The 22,555-nt window shown below is 40.5% G+C and overlaps 1 protein-coding gene across 1 annotated transcript in view; it reads left to right on the plus strand.

Annotated features, from left to right (window-relative positions):
- Nucleotides 1-22,555, plus strand: part of OTOG (otogelin) — a 99,616-nt gene that overhangs the window by 29,194 nt on the left and 47,867 nt on the right. Inside the window, exons 21-32 of the mRNA XM_053392867.1 lie at nucleotides 824-898; nucleotides 4,638-4,681; nucleotides 5,453-5,603; nucleotides 10,050-10,157; nucleotides 13,378-13,516; nucleotides 13,817-13,951; nucleotides 15,192-15,338; nucleotides 15,772-15,891; nucleotides 16,691-16,807; nucleotides 17,961-18,117; nucleotides 18,999-19,025; nucleotides 22,067-22,234. Coding sequence (XP_053248842.1) covers nucleotides 824-898; nucleotides 4,638-4,681; nucleotides 5,453-5,603; nucleotides 10,050-10,157; nucleotides 13,378-13,516; nucleotides 13,817-13,951; nucleotides 15,192-15,338; nucleotides 15,772-15,891; nucleotides 16,691-16,807; nucleotides 17,961-18,117; nucleotides 18,999-19,025; nucleotides 22,067-22,234 — 1,388 coding nt within the window. The remainder of the gene's footprint in view (nucleotides 1-823; nucleotides 899-4,637; nucleotides 4,682-5,452; nucleotides 5,604-10,049; nucleotides 10,158-13,377; nucleotides 13,517-13,816; nucleotides 13,952-15,191; nucleotides 15,339-15,771; nucleotides 15,892-16,690; nucleotides 16,808-17,960; nucleotides 18,118-18,998; nucleotides 19,026-22,066; nucleotides 22,235-22,555) is intronic.

Here is a 22,555-nt window from a genome sequence, read left to right on the forward strand (position 1 = left end):
AGTATATTTTCAGATTTAAGGGACTAGCTGAGAAATTGGTTTAACTTTCAGACATGAAATGAACTGCAGAACTAAAGAGACATGGGGATAAAACATGCTCCATTTAGCCAGCAGTGGGAATACAGGATTTGTTGATGCTTATATGAGATGGTTGTAAACTCGGGGTGGCCAAACTTTTCTGTCAGTTTTGCCTCAAAGTATGAGAGAGTGCACTGGAATGGCCCCTCCAAGACTCTGCTTTTGCTTCACGTTTACCAAGTGAAGAAACAGGCAACAGTGCTGAGCAAGATATGTATATATAGGAACCCACACACAATTCTGTGATAGAGCTAAGCATTCCTGGACCTAGGAATGGATGAGCAGATTAAGTCCATTTTTGTCTCATGCTCCAAAGAGCCTCTTGTGCCATGTTTCCATGTGAATTTTTTAGTGTTCAGAGTTTACTGAAGATTACCAAATTTGCATCCCGGCTTCGCGCCGGGATCCGGAGGGTGGCGCAGAGCTGCAGGAAGCCCAGGAGCGCAGGCAACTCTGCACCACCCTCCGGAGCCCCATGCAGCTTCGCGCCGGGATCCGGAGGGTGGCGCAGAGCTGCAGGAAGCCCGGGAAAGCCTGCATTCGCCCCATAGGACGCACACATATTTCCCCTTCATTTTTGGAGGGGAAAAAGTGCGTCCTATAGGGCGAAAAATACGGTACAGTGTTTGACAAGAATACTTGTTAATATGTTAATAACTATTTTTAAAGTGAATGCATCTTTATAACAGGGGGAGACTGTGCTGTTTCCATGGAAACAAATTTTCTATTTTTTCCCCCTTTATAGAAATGAATGTCCCTGCTATTTTCAGGGTATTGACTATTCACCTGGAGAAGATATAATCACATCTTTGGGAAAATGGTAAGTTGTTCCCACAGTAAGGGCAGTTTCTAATGTTCTGTGGGTTTTGCCAAGCATACCATCTGGCAGAATTTTATGCTGCTGTGTTTAGCAGACACTGGGTTTGCCCCATCCCTTCTGACTTTGGAAAAGAGATCAGCCATAGAGAGAGAGCATTGGTGTTGCTTAAAAAGATGGCACTGTCCCTTTCCACTGCATTCTTCCCTTCTGCTCCTGCAGCTGGCCTGTCTCACAGTCTGTATGGGCCTTCACTAGCTATGCTTTTGGAGGGCTAAGAATGAATTTTTAAGATGGCTTCCCTTGTGGCCCCATCTTTTTTCACCTGCTCAATACTGTATGTATTGAGGTCTGAAATATTAATTTGATTTGTGACTTGGGTCACATCCACACCATAGATTTAAAGCACCTTTAATAATCAATTCTGTGTGCTGCTCTGATTCGCCAGAAGCGGTTTAATCATGCTGGCCACATGACCTGGAAGCTGTACGCCGGCTCCCTCGGCCAATAAAGCGAGATGAGCGCTGCAACCCCAGAGTCGGCCACAACTGGACCTAATGGTCAGGGGTTCCTTTACCTTCTTGAAGATGGACTTCTGGCAAGTGATGGGCTGCACCTCACATCGGTTGGGAGGAATGTTTTTGCAAAAAATCTCAGAAACCTCATCAGGAGGGCTTTAAACTGACTAATGTGGGGGAGGGAGACAGTGCTCCTGAAGGTAGGAGTCTATCAATTGATGAAGATGATCATCCAAATGTCATAGACTGAATGGAGCAAACAGCACACAGACCTAGTGGTGAGAGGAAAAAATCCTTAAAATAAGAAATCCTTAAAATAAAAAAAAATCCTTAAATAAGAGACACGGGGGAATGATTAATGGACTTCAATGTCTGTACACTAATGCGTAAAGCATGGGAAATAAACAAGATGAGCTTGAGCTCTTGGTACAGCAAACTAAATATGACATAATAGGCATCACTGAAACCTGGTGGGATAAGTCCCACAATTGGAATGTAATAATGGAGGGATACAATCTATTTCAGAGAAACAGACCAGACAAGAAAGGAGGAGGAGTGGCGTTATATGTCAGGGATGTGTATACCTGTGAAGAGATCCAAGATTTAGAACCTCAAAGCCAAAGTGAGAGCATTTGGGTCAAAATTAAGGGAGAGAAGAATAACAGTGACCTCATTGTGGGAGTTTACTATAGATCCCCAAGCCAAACGGAGGACATAGATGATGCCTTCCTGGAACAGATGGCCAAGCATGCAAAAGGAAGGGAGATAGTAGTAATGGGGGACTTCAATTACCCGGATATTTGTTGGATGTCAAACTCAGCCAAGAGCATAAGGTCAAACAGATTCCTCACTGGCCTTGCAGACAACTTCATTGTCCAGAAAGTGGGAGAAGCAACAAGAGGAACAGCCATTTTAGATCTGGTCCTAAGCAATGTTGATGACCTGGTTAGTGGGGTAGAAGTGGAAGGATCATTAGGCGCGAGTGATCATGCTCTTCTGAAGTTTACAGGCAATACCAATGAGACGGAAACATGGAAGGTGCCTAAAGAAGCCAGGGTGGCTATCTAAAGAACTTTTAACTGAGTTAAGATTAAAAAAGGATGTGTACAAAAAATGGAAAAGGGGGGAAACCACCAAAGAGGAATTCAAACAAATAGCCAGCACGTGTACACACAAAGTCAGAAAAGCTAAAGCACAGAATGAACTCAGGCTTGCTAGAGAGGCTAAAAGCAACAAAAAAGGCTTTTATGGGTATGTTTGTAGCAAAAGGAAGAACAAAGAAACAGTGGGGTCACTCAGAGGAGAAGATGGTGAAATGCAAACAGGGGACACAGAAAGGGCTGAACTCCTCAATGCCTTCTTTGCCTCAGTCTTCTCCGATAAAGAAAACAATGCCCAACCTGAAGAATTTGGAGCAAATGATTCAGCAGAGGAAACACAGCCCAGAATAACTAAGGAGATAGTACAAGAATACTTGGCTAGTCTAGATGTATTCAAGTCTCCAGGGCCAGATGAACTGCATCCAAGAGTATTAAAAGAACTGGCAGATGTGATTTCAGAACCACTGGCAGTCATCTTTGAGAATTCCTGGAAAACAGGTGAAGTCCCGGCAGACTGGAGGAGGGCAAATGTTGTCCCTATTTTCAAAAAGGGGAAAAGAGAGGACCCAAATAATTACCGCCCAGTCAGTCTGACATCAATACCAGGGAAGATTCTGGAGCAGATCATTAAGCAAACAGTCTGTGAGCACCTAGAAAGGAATGCTGTGATCACCAATAGTCAGCATGGATTTCTGAAAAATAAGTCATGTCAGACTAACCTGATCTCATTTTTTGACAGAATTACAAGCCTGGTAGATGAAGGGAATGCAGTGGATGTAGCCTACCTTGATTTCAGCAAGGCATTTGACAAGGTGCCCCATGATATTCTTGTAAAGAAGCTGGTAAAATGCGGTCTTGACTATGCTACCACTCAGTGGATTTGTAACTGGCTGACTGACCGAACCCAAAGGGTGCTCATCAATGGTTCCTCTTCATCCTGGAGAAGAGTGACTAGTGGGGTGCCACAGGGTTCTGTCTTGGGCCCGGTCTTATTCATCATCTTTATCAACGACTTGGATGATAGACTCAAGGGCATCCTCATCAAATTTGCAGATGACACCAAACTGGGAGGGGTGGCTAACACCCCAGAGGACAGGATCACACTTCAAAACAACCTTGACAGATTAGAGAACTGGGCCAAAACAAACAAGATGAACTTTAACAGGGAGAAATGTAAAGTATTGCACTTGGACAAAAAAAATGAGAGGCACAAATACAAGATGGGTGACACCTGGCTTGAGAGCAGTACATGATCTAGGAGTCTTGGTTGACCACAAACTTGACATGAGCCAACAGTGTGACGCGGCAGCTAAAAAAGCCAATGCAATTCTGGGCTGCATCAATAGGAGTATAGCATCTAGATCAAGGGAAGTAATAGTGCCACTGTATTCTGCTCTGGTCAGACCTCACCTGGAGTACTGTGTCCAGTTCTGGGCACCACAGTTCAAGAAGGACACTGACAAACTGGAACGTGTCCAGAGGAGGGCAACCAAAATGGTCAAAGGCCTGGAAACGATGCCTTATGAGGAACGGCTAAGGGAGCTGGGCATGTTTAGCCTGGAGAAGAGGAGGTTAAGGGGTGATATGATAGCCATGTTCAAATATATAAAAGGATGTCACATAGAGGAGGGAGAAAGGTTGTTTTCTGCTGCTCCAGAGAAGCGGACACGGAGCAATGGATCCAAACTACAAGAAAGAAGATTCCACCTAAACATTAGGAAGAACTTCCTGACAGTAAGAGCTGTTTGACAGTGGAATTTGCTGCCAAGGAGTGTGGTGGAGTCTCCTTCTTTGGAGGTCTATAAGCAGAGGCTTGACAACCATATGTCAGGAGTGCTCTGATGGTGTTTCCTGCTTGGCAGGGGGTTGGACTCGATGGCCCTTGTGGTCTCTTCCAACTCTATGATTCTATGATTCCTTTAATACTCAATTTAAAGCAGATAGCCTCCCCCAAAGAATCCTGGGAAATCTGGTGCAAGAGTTTCTTAAAAGGGAAATCGGAGGGAAAATAGCATGTATGTACAGTACTGGCACCATTCTTTTCTTTGAAGAACTCTGACCAGATTCCTTAAGTTTATACAAAAAGATTCTGATGGTCCTGACTTCTTGTATGTTTTGTTTCAGCCACTGCAGAGATGGAATGATGAACTGTGAGGAAAACAACATTGGTATGTAACATAAAGATGTTATTTAGCCCAGAATTCCCTGGTAGAGTCCTAGCCATGCCAAAGTTAGAGCTCCCTGTTATGCCCATCAAACATGGGCAGGACTTTTCTAAGGGGAGGGCTGAGCCAGACCGGGACCCAATGGATCTCAAACTGAACTCAGTGCTATTCAGGCTGGCACAGCGCTATGTCTACCTTTGCTTTCTTTCCTGTGAGTGATGGAGCTGTGGATGCTGGCTATTGGCTCAGCCTCTCTGTCATGACTTGCCACTTCTCGACTGTGGTTTGGATTATCTTGCTCATTTTTAGTGTACCGTTTTGGTTTGTTCCCCAGTAACTGGTAGTCAGAGGTATACTGACTCTAAACCTTGAGGTTCTACACAGCAGTTAGGATTAGTGGTCCCTGATAGATTTCTCCTCCATGTATTTGTCTAAACCGCTTTTAAAATTATACGAACTACTGGCCTGCCCACTACCACAACCCATAACATCAAATTCCATAAATTAATGATGAAATGTGTGAGGAAGTAGTTTTAGTTGTCCATCGTGAGTCATGACTCTCCTCCAGTCAGTTTTGTCAGATGGCCTGGAGTTATTAGTGTGATGAGAGAGGGACAAAAACTCTCTAAAGAAGTAGATGTGTAGGACTGAAGACCAAATGTATAAATACAAAATGGAGGAATCTGGCTAGGCTTTAGCTTTAAAGAGGGTGCTTTGGGTTTTATGGTAAAGAGCAAACTAAATATGATGTATGTGTGTCTTCTGTTGTTGTAGTTCATGACTGCCCAGATGACCAGATCTATGTAAACTGCAGTAATCCACAAACTATGGAGCTTGGCCGGGAGAGAACATGTGAAAACCAACTGCTAAACCTCACTATATCGGCACATCTTCCTTGTTTTTCAGGATGCATGTGTCCTCAGGGGTAAGTAAAGACAAACACAGGTTCAATTTTATCCTACTAGTATAAAACCTATGGCCACTTCAGCACCTAGTGTACATTTGGTAGTATGGCCTTCTGCCTTTTAAGAAGTCAAAGACATTTGATGACTATGGCTAGCTCAAGTTATTTTGGCAGCAGAGGCAAGGGGATGCTTCACCCTCCTCCCATCTTGTCATATGCTGGACATCAAAAAGCAAGCATCATGCAATGAAGCAGTGTTAAGAAGCCTCCATTGATTAAACAACCTCCAGTCCATTCTTATTCCTGTGGAGTTGTGCAGCTTTGTTATCTTTTCCATGGGGCGTTTGTACCCATTGTAGAACTCACTCAATATCTTCAGGAATGAATCTGGTGCCCTCTGGATGTTTGGGACTACAACTCCCAACAGTTCCTCCCAAACAGGAACTGTTTTAACTATGGAATCAGTTGCACATCTTTATTAAGAAGGCATCATGGTTTAGGTTTGGAGGGCACCAGTTTGGTTAAGGCTGGTATAGAGACATCCAGACTGGGTATCTTTTCCACAGAGGGTCCGTTTTATTAAAAGCAGTATCTCTGTATGAAGAATTTGGGTGGGATTCACCTAACCAACCTTGTCAGCAGAAGCCCCGCTCAAGGACTTCCACTTATGCAGTGGGGGTTCCCATCCCCTCATGTGTGTCTGCCTCCCAAATTGGCTCTGACCAGTTTGGGAGAACCCCGAAAACAGCATGCAGGGGGAGAAAAACGGGGGTTGTTCCATTTGGCAAGCTGAAATGCTTGTGCAGATGGAGCAACTGGAAGTGTGTGTGTGTGTGTGTGTGTGTGTGTGTGTGTGTGTGTCTTCCATCTGAGCTATGTATTAAAGTGTCACTATACAGCTTTTGCCAGTAGGTCAAGATGCGCCTTTTTATCCAGGTATTGGGAGGGATAGGGTGAGATATTTACTGATGCCGCCACCTCTGCTGCTTTTACTATGAATGCATGTGTTTCATCTTTCTATATAACCTGTCAGGGTCTTTGGGTGAAGAGCAGGTAACAAATCTAACAGATCAATCAAAATTTCCAGGGTGCCTTACTAAGTTCTTAAAATTGTCTCTCAGATGTCCTGAGAAATTACATTTCCAGGATTCTTGGCACTTGGATGACTGCCGTTCCAGATGCCAGCCATAGTGTAATGAAGATATTGTCAGTTAAAAGAGGGAATGAAAAGAGGCATTTGCAGTGATGGGAAGTGATGGCACTGGGGAAATCTCCAGTAGAGCTTGTGTTCAGCTCAAAAGAAGCTGAATACACCTAGGTTCACAATTATGGACCTCCCTCCTCCAGTTCTGAACTTTGGCACTGTCCATGGTATTTTTGCAAGAATAATGTTGCAAGAATAATGAAAATAAGGTTCTCAGAATATTCTGCTTGCTTTTTTCTCATCTCAAAAGAAAAAATATTTCTCATTGTAAAACAGGTGGCATAGCAGATCAAATAACTTATAAGAAGCTTAAATGAATTCCTGAAAGGTTTGTTTTAAAAAAGAAAAGAAAAATCATCACTTTCTAATTTATACAAGAAAATAATGATTTTAATGGAGCCCAAGAATGTTTCTTATCAATAGCCAGAGAGAATTATGCTAGCCTAACCCCACTTAATTGGGAATAAGTCCTATTGAATTCAGTAGACCTTATTTCTAAATAGACATGATTAAGATTGTGCAGTTAATGAAGTTAACATAGACAGAATGTAATAACATAGACAGAATGTAATAACACAGACAGAATGTAATTTCTTTTAACCACCTTTTGTGACAGCAGTACTCTTCTGTTGTCCTTGCGGTAAAATGAACAGTCTGCATATCTGCAGTGTATTTTATAAATTCAAATGGGCTGTTGTCTTTTAAAAATGATGCAGGATTGAAGGAATGGTATTTTACGTATTTAGTTCAAAAGCTCGACAATAACCTTCATTTTAAGTGTGCATCCTCCAGTTGCTAGATCATTCGTTCTTTAATAGCCTTTCCATAGAATTTCTTTGATACTTGCAGTGCAAGCCTATGCCTATTTGCGTGGAAGTAAGCTCCACTGTGTAAGGCTTACTGATAGGGAGGTGTGTAGAGGTTTATAGCTTAGCTGATCATAGTAATAAACAGAATTTACTATAAATGTATCATGACTTGCCTTTAACAACATCCAGGCTTGCCTTCTCCTGTTAAGTGATGAGCTGGCATAAGATTGATCTATGATCAACTAAAAATAATGTGAAAGTCTCATTTTACCAAGTTGGCAATATTAAGTTTTTACTTTAAAAGTGCTAAATTTTAATGAGGGGTAATGTGAGACTATCTCCTAAAGGGAAATGTGTGGAAGAATCATACACTCTTCCTCTGTCATTGCTTCTTCAGAATATCTAAAGTGGCCCTTGGTGATGAGTGTAGGTGAGATGTTTTTCTTCAACGCTGTTCCTCTCAGTTTCTGTTCTGTGCGTGTTCATGTGTGTGGTTGGTAACTGCTGCTAATAGTAGGGGCTGATAAATGGCATATGATTGAGATGCCAGTGAAATTAAATCATGCCTAAGCTCAGTAATAGGGTCTATGAAAAGGTCCATCATTTCAGTTCGTTTGTAGGTATCATATTGAACCTTGACATATAATAGAAATAAAGTCATTTGTAGTAAGTGCCTAAAAGTCATGCTGTATTGGACCAAAGGCTCATCTTGTCCAGATGTCCATGGGAAGCCCTCAAGGATGATATGGGAGCAATAGCACATTTCATGCTTGTGCTTTGAAGTAGTTGGTATTCAGAGACATACCACCTCTGATACTGAGGTGGCACACAGAAGCCATTGATATCCTCCATGAATTTCTCTAAAATCCTTTTAAAGTCATTGAAGCTGGTGACCATTACTACATCTTATAGTAGTGAATTTAATAGTCTAATTATGCACTGTGTGAAGAGGCATCTCCTTGTCTAGCTACAATTTTTCAGCATGCAGCTTCAGTAGCTGGGCCAAGGTTCTAGCATTATGAAGAGAAAGAAAAAAGTTATGTCTGTGTGCTTTCTACACATTAATCATATTTCTATATTATGTCCCGCCCCCACCCCTCTTGCTTACTTTTTGAACTAAAATGTCCCATATGTTGTAATTTTCCCTCATAAGGGAATTGTTCCAGCTCCGTGATCATTTTGGTTGCCCTTTTCTGAACCTTTTCCAGCTATACAATATTCATTTTGAGGTGTGGAGACCACCTGCCAAAATGTCAAAATGGCATTTTGTTTTGTTTTTTTGAGTTCTTAGATCATTGTAATCAATCTGGCTGCTTGGCTTTCCAAGAGAGAAAGCTGTTAACACTTGTTTTATGCAGGGTAATATTACAGACATGAAACTTGCACTTTGGTCTCACCTTGTCAAAGTGATGCTCTTTGTCTCTAAATGTGGCCTACTTAGTTGGTAGCTTAAACCAGTGGGAATTTTCGGCTTTGTAGTTCACTTTCCATCCAAGAAATTGACGCAGAACTTGAAATGGTACAGCAACTCCCAACAGGCTTTAAATAAAATTATAGTTTTAAAGTTTAATATAAATGTTGTTTTTTGGAAAAAGTTACTGCCTTCTCAGTAAACATTTTCTAGATAACTTGTAAAATTAGAGAAAGCAAACACACTCAGGAAAGCTTTGGCTATTATTGCTCCACAGTTTACAAAAGAGTGATTCATCTTTTTATAAAAGTGCTCCTGTGAAATCTTAGGTTGCATTTATGTCTAGACATTGACCAAAACAGTCATCATGCCAAAGACTTTGTAAAAAGATGTATTTGTTATCCTGGCACTGATTATCCAGTACCAATACTTGAAATGTTCACTGGCTAACTTTTTTTCTAATCTAGAGGACTTTTCTAGACGACTGTAGAAGATGCTAGACGGGGGGGGGGGGGGGAATTATTACTGCAAATTTGTTAAATTCTTTTTTTATCGCAGAGAAGCTTAGGTGACTGTGATGGTTAAACCAGCAACAAAATGCAGTGTTTAATAAATGTTTTGAAAAGGAGTAATTGAAATGATATCTCTTGGTGAGGGAGAGCATATTTTAAAACACTTTTAGCTGTTAATCATAATAGCTATTATTTCCCACCCTTCATCCTAAGGTTTCAGGGCAAGTAACAACATTAAAACACAGTATTAAAAATAGGTTAAATTGGCTTACATTAAGAGAAATAAGACATGTTCTTAAACCCCTCAAGTATCAAAACTAGGGCAAAAGTAATAGCAATGCTTACATCATGGGTACCTGTCTGATCGTGACTGTGACATCAATGCTCTGTTTCACAAGCATATGCCCCCACCCATGCTCAGTTGAATTATTCAGTGGCAACCAGGAATATATGTATGCAAACTGTTTCTTCAAATTTACATAAATTTAAAAATATAATTGACAATGAGTTTCTATTTGATGTTTTTTATAGCCTTGTTAAACATGGCGATGCATGTTTCAAGCCAGATGAATGCCCGTGTTCTTGGAAAGGCAAAGAGTACTTTCCTGGGGATAAAGTAATTTCTTCCTGCCATACATGGTGAGTAGAAACTTTAAAAAAGAAAATCTCATGTTATAAATGCAACTATACTATTCTGGTTCTAAATTGCTGTTTTGTTTTTTTCCTATTTCAGTATTTAAATGCATATACCGGCATTTAAGTGATTTTTTAAAAATAAACATCTTAAAATTGTTTTTAATAACCAAATTATGCATTGGGAAAATGATGGATAGCTATGGGTAAAAAATTATAAATTAACCAGTGTAAAAACTCCAGAGGACTGATTTGGAGTCTGGGAAAGGTGAAGCACCTGTGAAAGATGATGCAGTGACAACTGACCTTCTGACAGCAGAGTCACTCCTACCTACCTGGAGGGGAGGGGACAAGGCAAGGTGTCGGGAAGGAGCACATTGCAAATGCACTGACAGAGCCAATCTAGCACTCCTTCTGGTTCATTTGCACTGCACTGACATTCCTGTCTCCTTGCTCATACACTTCTCTCTCCCTGTAGCAGCAGAGACTCAACTGCTGGGAGGTCAGGTAATCACACTATTGCACCACACTATTCCACCATTATTGTGAAGCATCTGCTTCTGCCAAACACCTTCCTTTCAAAGCTGCTTCACTTTTTTCTAAAAACGAAGTCATAGGGGACTATTGCATTAAGTAGCCTGTAATGTATAGTTTTCCCTTAACATCCAAACACAATATTAACTACCTTTCCTAGATTAGTTCCCACTTCCAAATATACATACATATTTTAAAGATGTATCTTAGTCTCCTTTCATAAATCACCTTATTTTCTCCTTGCCTTTTTCATATTTGGACTAAAACCCAAATAAACAAATCCTGTTACAGCATCATTTGCTTAACAGTGGTTTATACTCATACAGTAGTTCTTAAGCAAGGTGCTTCACTATCCACCCATTTTTCTGAACCAGTGATATGCTGGTGTTTCCATACAACAAACAAATGTGTGACTTCTAAAATCTTGGAAATAATACCCCATCTTATGCCTCTTCTTCCCATCATCTAGACTGATAGCAGAAGTATTACAGAGTGTTGCAACCCCCACACTGTATCTTAACAGTATCTTAACCCCTGTTGACCAGTTTGGCTAATTTGTTCCATCTGGTTACCACTGGGCCTGCACAATTCTATAGGGCCTAAAGTAATCTAGGCTGGTCCAGTCAGCACTAGTCAATGCCTTGTCTGGATGTCTTTGCCCAATCCAGCCTTGTGCTGACTGACTGCCTCTGCCTCTTGTCAGGTTCTCAGTATCTGCTCTAGAAGACATTTGTAGCCCTTTGGCCGACTGGTGAAGCGACTTACAAGCCATCTCTACTTGGCAGGAAGGTAAAGTGACCCCATGTTACCTCCCTTGGTCCCCAAGGCCTGTACACTTTTCACTTTCAATAATTGTTTGCACACACAAAAATTCGTTCCCTGTAGAGGATGTCATGAAGGGCTTGCTGTAATTCTGAAACAGCATAATGTATTAGTTGAGAAGTCTAAACCCAGTCATTAATAATATAACAGGCAAGAGGATAATTAGATCGTTAGTATTTATTTTCTGATCTTGTCAAGAAGGGAATCTTCACCACAGTATAAACTTCCAATTATCCACCAATACACTAGCAATATCCACGTTGTTTATAGAAGAAAGCTCAGTGGGCAGGATTCACCTAACAAGCTCTATCAGTGAAAGCCCAGCGCAAGGGAAGGGTCAAAGGGTCTTACCCTCTCCTCCCAATTTGGCTTGAAGGGGTCAGGAGAACTCCCAAAACAGCGTGTAGGGGGATGGGGGATAATTTTGTCTGGCAAGCTTGTATGAATAGAATGCTTGTAATAGTGTGATATGTTTTTCCCAATATGTTTTACAAGATACTCAAGGTGAGTTTGGTAGAATGTAAATATTTATCAATTAATCAAACCTTTATTATGGTCATAGACCAGCATAAGTAGGGTGGGGTACAATCATTTGCAAAATCTGTAAAACGTTTTGGAGAGCTAAAATTATTAAAACAGAAGGTATATATAAAAGACTGTAAGAAGTTAAAAGAAGGGAGCATTAAATTGATGTGGAAGACCATAAAAGGGCATATAAGTGGCTATGACTATCAATTTACAAAGCACTCTGATATGAGTGTTCATTAAATCTAGTTTGTGGTGCAGTCATCAACCAATGAATGTTGAATGCTGCTATGCAGAACCCAGCAACATTGTATGTTGTAGCAAGGTTGGCATCTGAAAGCAGCAGAGAGGTATAGAACTGTCCTGTGCGCCCTGGGTACTTATGGAGTAGTGGGGAGATGAGGCTAATTCGGATGTGTCTATAATATGGGCACTGGAGAAGCACATGCTCTATTGTTTCTATTTGTCCAGAATCATGGGGGCATTGTCTCTCCGAGTAATGAATCGTCCTATAGTAAATATGTATTATTGATTATTGTTCATATCTCATGTTGATGCTGAAATGGATATTAGACTAACATCACACTGAATAAGAATAGATTTTGTTATTAATGGATATCCAGTGAATGTATAACTGTATGTGTTAATGAAACTGGACTAATTGTATTTCATTTTTATAAATACATGTGTAGATTTTAAAAAAACAACACCTTCACAATACCACTGTATATCTATTTTTCAATGTGGCATTTATTTTTGATATTTTGTATTAGTTGTATCAGCCTAAGTCATGCTCAGAGCAGATCCAGTGACATTAATGGAGCCAAGTTAGCCATGACCATTATTTCCATGGATCTGTTATGTGATCTATTATGTAATTGGATACAGTTCTATGATTTTTTTGGTAATATTTTCAGGTAGTTTCATTTATTTCCTACTTTTCATTTTGAGTTTTTACTTTACATGTGTTCAGTTTAGTGTTACAATATATTATAATTCAGATGATTATATAATTTCACATGGAATCAGCAAAATTTTTATTCTTCCCAAAGTGGGATGCTAGGAGGTTTTTGTTGTCTGGCACTGCAGCATTCAATTAGGTCCAGCAATCTGGGACGAGAAGCAGAATTCACACACATTGCTTTATGCATGTGCATCTTATCCATTCACTGAAATGTATGGATTGGTTGCATGTGCAACAACTTTGTGTCCGAACTGGATTTCTGGATCAGGAGGAGTGTCAATGCGTTTTGCTTTCACAGAAAATTAACAGACTTATTTGTGCATTGATAATTACGATTACTTTTGAAATTATATCTCTTGATTTTCTTTCCACCATCACCAGCATCTGCTATCATGGGTCATTTGAATGCACTTTCCATCCTTGCCCATCAATGTGTACTACGTATGGAGACCGCCATTACAGAACTTTCGATGGACTTTCCTTTGATTACATTGGGAATTGTAAGGTTTACCTGGTTAAGGTAAGACTTTGAGGGTTTTTTGTTTTTTTAAAAAAAAGTTTTGCTTTTTTCTAAAAAACCAACATACTACTTATTCTAAATTTTAAGTTGAATAAAGCTTGCATTAAAAGGTAATACTAGTGGCATTTTTTTACCTGCTGCACTACCTCACCAGCCATCTCTGTGTGAGTTCTATCTTCAGAGCCAGAGAGAGATATCATTAAGGGGTGGGATCAGAGTGGCTGGAGAATTGGACACATTAGACAGGTTTTCATCAAATGTCAACAAGTTGCAACCAGCTGCTTTTTCCCCCTTCTGCAGAGTTCCTCAATTACTAGTATATCGATCATCATAGAAAACGTGAATTGCTTTAACACTGGGATCATTTGCAGAAAGTATATTTTCATTAACATTGGAAAATCATTCATAATATTTGATGATGACACTGGAGATCCGGTAAGCTCTAGCACTGCAGAAGGAAAGACCAGTGGCGTAGCGTAGGGGGTGCAGGGGGGGCCGGCCGCACCGGGTGCAACATCTGGGGTTAGGGCAAATCCACGGGTTAGGGGGCGCAAATCCACTGGTTAGGGGGCGCAAATCCACAGGTTAGGGGGTGCAAATTACTTGCCTTGCCCCGGGTGCTGACAACCCACGCTACGCCACTGGGAAAGACACATAGGTATAACTGTACTAGGGACTGCTGCCCCTGCTTGCTCTGCTCACCAACCCTGCAAGCCTACAAATGTTTGCCAACCTCTTCTCCCACACCTGACTACTGCCTCAATTTGCCTTGTGCTTGAGCCAGCCCCGGTACACATATACATATTTTCCCCTTCAGTGCCTTTGTGTTTTGTACTGCACATACTTGCACCTGACATCACATGATGGATGTGCTGATGTGTGTGTCAAGCAAGGTGATAAGCAGCATGCATAGAAAATGCAAAGTGGACCCTGCACATTAAACATAGGTACAAAGCAACCTCTAAGCATGCATAATTTAAACAATGCTTTCAAGCCAAGAAACATCACATCTTTTGAAAAAACAGACCCGTATATTAAATAGTATTAACCCAGAGAGATGTGCAGAAGACACTGAAGTGCTTGTTCTTCTAAATGTAGTTTACACAAGCTTTTACTGTGAGATGAACGCAGCACCCCATAGTCACTTTGACTGGACTTAATCACCCAGCAGTCCTTTATCTTACCTTTTACAGTGATCCATGTATTAATAACCATGAGACTGGATTGATGCAACACACTCTATGTGGGGTTGCCCTTAAAGCTGCAGCTGGTACAGAATGCAGCTGTGTGGCAGTTCGCTGAAGCAACCCACCATGAGCACATAAACCCCTAATAAATAACCTGTAACAAGCTGCTGGGGCATCCTACTTTGAGAAAGTGCCTTCTCCCATATAGATCTGCCCATGCACTGAGATGAGCAGACGAGGCACTTTTGATGATGCCACAGCTATCTGTGATCACTTTGTGACTTCTTGGATGATGGCCTTTATGGTGATAGCTTTACGGCATGCATGAACAACACTATGCTTTCATTCTATGTTTGTTAAACCTGGCCACTAGTACTCAGTACACTTACTGCTGTGGATATTGTATTGCTGTGATATATATTAATGAAATGGTATAAAAATGCTTTAAATGAATAAGTAAATATGTGTGGGCTGGCTTTTCCCAACAGAGTCCATTGAGTTACCTAGACAAACTGCAGCAAGTGCATATATGGAAAGCTGGTTTTTTCACACTTGTTCACTTTCCCAATGAACAAATCACAGTAATGTGGGATCAAAGAACAACTGTTCATGTAGAGATAGGACCTCAATGGCAGGTAAGAGCACATTGCCTCATCTAATTATGAGTATGATGTAGTTACAGTTAAGCACTTTGAAACCCCATTCATTTTTCTTGGAGAGATTTAGCATTATACTTAACAGTCCAGTTGAAGTCAATGGGATTTCCAAGGGTTTGGCTTTGGCTAGAATGAGTCGTATATTTAACATATGAAGAAGCTTAGATTTATTGTATAAATTAAATATTGTAGTAAATAATGAGCATTGCCATATCTAGGGTGAAATACAGTCATATATTGTCTAATATACAACCAATAGTCATAAATATTGAGAGTTGTAGTCTAAGAATATTTGAAGGGCACTACTGGGCACTTGATTATATGCCTTTGGGAACAGAGATTTTTCTACAGGACTTTTGATTAGAAAACAAAATGCCACCAGTTGGTCATAATAACTTTGTCTTCTTTTTAGGGTGTGCTGACAGGATTATGTGGAAATTTTGATTCAAAAACAATAAATGAAATGAGAACTCCAGAAAATTTTGAGTTAACAAATGCACAAGAATTTGGAAGTAGCTGGACAGCTGTAGAGGTAAATAATTGGAGTGGTCACTCATTCTATTTCACTACATAGTTCTTTATCATTTAAAATCAAGCACCAACTGCACTGTATGTTACTGGCTTTCATGTTCTGAATAGTAGTGCTAAACAATGGTTTAAAAACTATAATTTTAAAAGTATTACATTGTTTGTACTATTGTGTAACTTTGTTTTTATTCAAACCCCAATGTAGCTCTTTTTAAAAAATGACAATAGAGGGCACTTTCAGAAGCTTTATGATACCTAAGTTGGATTTTCCAACCATCAGCACACTCCCTTTGGCAAACATATAGCAGTAATATGCCACTCTCAGTACATGGGGCCAGGGAGGAATAAGGGGAACAACATGACCAAAAAAGTAGGCTTTTAAAGGAGAAGTATATCAATGCCTCTTAAAGAGTGAGTGAGTGAGTGAGTGAGTGAGTGAGTGTGTGTTTGCATGAGTCCATATCCCAACTCCTGGTGACTGTTTAAATCAGAATGGGCAGCACAGTGATAGTCATTTTACTTTAGGTACTGGTAAGAAAATCCTCTATACATATTATAGACAGTTAGACATGGTGAATTCTTCTGTAGTTATAGGTGTTTATGCATGGGGGACTGTCAGTGTGCTGTTCAGAACAGCTGTGCTACACACACACACACACAGAGAGAGAGAGAGAGAGAGAGAGAGAGAGAGAGAGAGAGAGAACCTAGTGTATGTTACACTTCTTGGTTATTTTAAAAGTTAGAAAACCATACTGCTTGTAAGAAAATGTTCTCCTGGTTGATTATTTTGCTTTTGGATTCAGTGTGTTGACAGCTCTGACATTCGGCATCCATGCATTTTAAACCCACTCAGAGAACCATTTGCCAAGAAAGAATGTGGAATACTCTTAAGTGAAATATTTGAGTCTTGCCATCCAGTGGTAAGTAGCTGCTAATGCATAATAATAATTCTTAAGTTTTTTTAATGTATAGCTCCTGAATTCCATATTAGAAAAATGTTGAACTCTGATCCTGCATTTACAGTTTGATCATAAAGTCTGTTGCATTTAGGATGGACAGGAAGAACAACCACAGTAACTACGCTAACTGGGTTCTATATGGCTACCTGTAAGACTGATGTTTCAGGAACACTAATGAGTTTGCAGTCCCCACCCGGAATTTGTGTTGACCTGTGGAGGTGACAGTTCATACAACCAGTGTCTGAACACAAATTGTGGCACTGCATGCTCACCTACCAATATAAAGACATCAATTCACATAAAAAGTGTTTCTACATTATCTTGGTGAGGTTCCAAGCCTGCTGGCAGTGATCACATTGTGCTGACAGTGTGTGCAGTCTTCACCTGAAGCAATTAGGTGAAGCAATTATTTTCCTCTCTTCCCATTCCATGATCCTGAGCAGTTACTACCAGTTACTGCTATTTTTAGAACTGCAAGGAAGATGTTCCCAACATAGAATAATCTTAACTGTGGAATGTGAAATGTTTGCAGCGATCAGATATAGCAGCATATAGCACCAATATATAGCACAGTACAATGGTGTAGCATCATTGACTGATGAATTGATAGTGCCAGGAACAAGGTATTACCAAGTTGTGGCACAGGGAAGAAAAGAAAAAGGTTATTTAATTGTTAAATCTGTGCCAGTTTTAACTATCATAAATGTTGTATATAAATGCTAGGAGGCCAATAAATTCTACATATTCATATTTATTTTCTTGTTTACAATATAGAAACTTTGGGAAGGATGCATGAGGCTCTGGCAGGGTCCTGGAGTCCTCCTATTTCTTTCCCAAAGCTGGAAAAGTGCTAACTAGGCTTTGGGAAGTAGGGAGAAGGACTCTAGGTCCCTGTTCTTATGAAAGCCCAGTGCCTTGCTTACCTGTGAAGGCTGGGACTGTCAAATGTTGCAAAACAACAGGGCATATATGAAAGGACATAGTGATGAACTTGTTTAATACAAATCAACAGTAAATGCTGCTTGCCAGAATCCTTTGGAACTTGCTTTTTAGATTGCTGTGGCCAATGTTTGTGTAGGTAATGATATGTTACAGTAATAATTATCTTCTTCAGGTTGATGTCACCTGGTTTTATTCAAACTGTTTGACAGACATATGTGGTTGTAACCAGGGAGGGGATTGTGAGTGTTTCTGCACAAGTGTTTCAGCCTATGCACATCAATGTTGTCAACAAGGAGTTACAGTAGACTGGAGATCTCCGAGATTGTGTCGTAAGTATGCTTAAATACTCTTTGCATGCTGAAATAGAATGGAAGAATTTGTGTCTGTACCCAGCTTTAATTACTGCAATGCGTGCATTACTGATTTGCTAGTGAGAAAATGTAGGCATTTATGGATTCCCTATTCCTTTTGCAGAAGAAAATTGAACCGATTCCCTGTTCTGTAGCCTTTTTACTCCGAGGCCAGGTTTTCAATCAATTCCAGTGCCAGGGATGGATCTGTTTTTATAGCTTCCTATTGAGTCATGGCAGTCTAGAAGTTTATCTCTTGAGCTGTCTTTCTCTAGAATTTACAAATCACTTAATCTCTGCTGGTCATCCTAGTTAAGTGAGCCATCCTCCCTGCAGTGAGATCCAGGCTTAGTGGGACATTGTTGTGTTGAAGGAGTATTGGTGCTTAAAGAATTCTCTCAACTGGTAGTGAGTGGAAGGCAAAAAGCTCCACCTTTTTTCCATTTAAGCAGAAGTACAAGAAGTGTGAATGATTCAGATTTCTTTCTGGTCTTTTAAAGTTAAGTTCAAAGCTGGGCATTATGCATTTTCTCTAGAAGATGCAAAAGCTGTTGTATTCACATCAATTTCTCATCTCTCTGCAGGAAAGATGTACAAAGATGTATGACCAAGCTTATTCTTATCCACTAGAGGTCACACGAGGATAAGCATCTGCTCATTGCAGCTTATGCTTCATTCTGTATCAGATTTATTAGTCAGTAGTATGTGAGTTTTTAATTAATTTGCCAGTCTTAATTTCTCTTCCCAGTCTGAATAAAAATGGAATGTGATGGTGCAAATATGCCCATATGTATACAGAACATACTGCTAGTTGTGTTCCAGATTTATATTGCTCACTGTTTCCTTTCCTTTCCTTTTAGCTTATGATTGCGAATATATCAATAAAGGTAAGCAAATCATGGGGAACTGATGATAAAACAGTTCTGTATTTTTCTGTCCACTTTTAATAAAATAACAACTTCATATCCAGTTTTATCAAAGCAGCATTCATTCCTGTTTAAACATACAGGTACGGTTCTGATTAACCTTGAAATGTATACCAGGATCAAATGTGGATCAAATTTATATCTGATCCACACAGTGGCGTAGCGTGGGTTGTCAGCACCCGGGGCAAGGCAAGTAATTTGCGTCCCCTAACCCGTGGATTTGCGCCCCCTAACCCTAACCCCCAGATGTTGCGCCCGGTGCGGCCTGCACCCCCTACACCCCCCACACTACGCCACTGGATCCACATAATTATTCCATACATTTGAGAGCGAGTTGCACCCCTGCACTCTCCATCTAATATCTCACATTATGAACAGTATTTCTAAGGCAAAGGAGAGTATGAAGGTAATAAAAAATGTAGTAGATTACCATCCTTGTTCCTCCTGTGTGTGCCTCAGCACTTGAAAGCTTTCTGTGAGATAGAGACCTGCACTTGCCACTTGAATATGACTTCAAGATTTGGTACAGGTGCATCATTACTGGAGTGGTCATAAAACAGTCAAGAATGGCCAAATCCAGAATTTTGCCTCCTTCTGCCTCTCCTGCTATTTATCTAATATTTACTATCAAGTTTTATCAAGTATCATGTTTAATACTGTACCGTCTAATACTGTTGCATCATGATTCCATATCTTAGAATTACTAGTTACTACTATTTGTACCACTGTTTGTTACTACTACTACTACACCTTGGAATAAAAATGTAAGAAAATAAACAAAATAAAATAAAATAGTTGCATTTCCCACCTCGCAGCAGAAAATGTTCAGATGTAATGTGCAATTGCCAGATATGCTCTGTGTTTTTCCCCCTGAAGGGCCTCAAGAGGGAGCTAATTTGCAAGTTTTGATAATTGTTAGTCTCTCCCTAGCTGTTATTACTATATTCAGATTCATTATTGGTGTAAGAAATCAACAAGGCATCACTTGACACTTTCAGCTTGTACATTTTCTTATATAGCTAAAAGCGTATGACTCTCTTGTGCAGAACGAAACTGTCCATGTTTGGCATATTTATGTATTTTAGATATATTTTTATAGAGTCCAAAACAATCTTTACAGCCTAAGGTAATGGGGGCGGGATCTAAAAAAGTCAGGTTGAAATTGTTTTAGTTTTCCATTTCTTTAATACTTCTTTTGAGTTTTCCTCAGATAATGTTATTGTTCTAAACATATGAATGTGTGCAGTAAAACTACAGTGAGGGTCTAAGGTCTTCTTTTGTTGTGTACCAGACAGGATGGGTGCTAAGTACCAGCTCCACTTCCCTCTGAAGGGGATAGGAAATGTTTAGCAAGTGGTAAACTATCATCCACTTGTCTTCATCTTTCCCTCCAGATTAGTGGCAAGGCATAATTAAGAAATCTTAGGTAGTATTTTAGTTGCTGTGAATTTTGATTCAATATTGCTTGAATATACTAAGTTGGATCCAAAGACTTCCTTCCATCAATGGAAAAAGTCCTTCCTTCAGGTTTCCCATTGGAGGAAGACACTTTCCATTAGAGAAAGGGACATTCAGATCCAATTCATTATTTTGCACATATTAGTGATTTTCAATTACATCCTGCCTTGTGATAGTCTGGCAGCACATGTTTATTGATAAGCTGCATGCTTTTTACAGAATTCACTATACATTTTGATTTATAGTACTTACTGAGCAATCCAAATGCCCTTAACAGCAGCCTGCAGTAGCTTGAGTGGAGGTGTCCCTCTGCTCAGCTTTCCCTGCTAAAACAGTCACTGTTGGCCCCCCCTTCTCCTCACTGAACATGCAGGCAGGTGGGAAGGCCATTGGTTGCTGCTCCCACCATCAGGAGTCTGTGGAACACCCCCTCTCCCCGAATCTGGGCATGGGGCTGAATCTGGGGTGGGGCTGAGTTGATCTGGTCTCTGATGGATCCCAAACCAGTATCACTGCCATTATGTTGACAGCACTGGGCCTGATCACGGTGCTAGTCTGGGTCTGCAATAGTACATCAGATTTGTTCCCTGTTTTTTCATGAAACATCTTTGGGGCACCTGTGCAAATCCTGTCTGCATAAAATATAGGTGCTCTGAAATAATGGACTAAAGTTACTTAGGTCCATTGATTTCAATGGGTCCACTAAGAATATGACTTAATATTGGATATCACCTTCTGCATTTTAATTTGATAAAGGTCTGCATGCTGGACTTAAGTTAGCTATTGTGATATGTATCTGGGGTGCTGTGAATTTTTTTCAGTTAGCGGGATGGGTGGGACAAATTAGCCCCAGATGATTCATACTGTCTGAAGCAAATTATCCATGCCCCATCCTTTCAACTCTTCATCATAAAGATCCTATGGGCTCAAATAAAATGTCCTTTAGGGTACATAAATCTCCAGAGCAAGTCCCTTCTCCTTTAGGTCTCAGGCTCAGGAGAAACAACAGAATGTTACTTCCAAAATCCAAAGGTAGCTCTAAGATATGCACAAGCCCAACCCTTGGCCCCTACTAGCTTTGGGAGATAAATAACAATCTTTCCACAAGCCCAAGCTTTTCTTAAAACCTTTGGTGACCCTCCCTGCCTGCAGGGTCCGACTCTTGCTCTCAAATTGGTTCCATTTTTTGGTTCCCAATGCATTTACACGCTAGCAGCCCACTTTAATGTTGTTTGTGTTTGGGATGGAAATGATTGTTTTCAGGGGTCGTCCCCCCCCCCACCTATATGAGCACTGGGCTTTAACATAGGGAAGGACTCTAACGCGGATACTTTCCTCCTGACAGAGGGAGAAAAGGTTAAAACCATTTTTGAAGCTGAGCTTGCAAACATTGCACATCTCTAACAGCTTTTACGTGACTCGTAGTTCTGATGTCATTTGATGGTGCTGTTTTCTTTGCCACTGTACAAGCTGACCAATAAACATGTGCGATACAAGCATTTGTGGCATTCAACAGGAAATGTAACCTTGCCTTCTCTTGACAGTTCTGGGAAAGGGCCCCTACAAGCTGGTCAGCTTCTTGGACAGAGAAATTGCAATTGGAGCCAAGCTGCTGGATGGTTCTGTTTTTCCAGCAAGAGGAGATGCTATTGCTCCTGGAGATGCAGTACAATTTATGCTGACATCGGGACTGTATAAGCCAAAAGCACATGGTAAACTCACTGTCGCTGTAAAATATCTGGAAAATTAGCAAAGGCAATGCTTATTTCAGATGCATCTTTCTTTCAAGTACAGTGGTACCTCAGGTTACATATGCTTCAGATTACATACGCTTCAGGTTACAGACTCCGCTAACCCAGAAATAGTGCTTCAGGTTAAGAACTTTGCTTCAGGATGAGAACAGAAATCGGGCTCCGGCGGCGTGGCGGCAGCAGGAGGCCCCATTGGCTAAAGTGGTGCTTCAGGTTAAGAACAGTTTCAGGTTAAGAACGGACCTACGGAACGAATTAAGTGCTTAACCCGAGGTACCACTG

This window comes from Podarcis raffonei, chromosome 1, assembly GCF_027172205.1.
Source record: "Podarcis raffonei isolate rPodRaf1 chromosome 1, rPodRaf1.pri, whole genome shotgun sequence".
NCBI classification, from domain to species: Eukaryota; Metazoa; Chordata; class Lepidosauria; order Squamata; family Lacertidae; genus Podarcis; species Podarcis raffonei.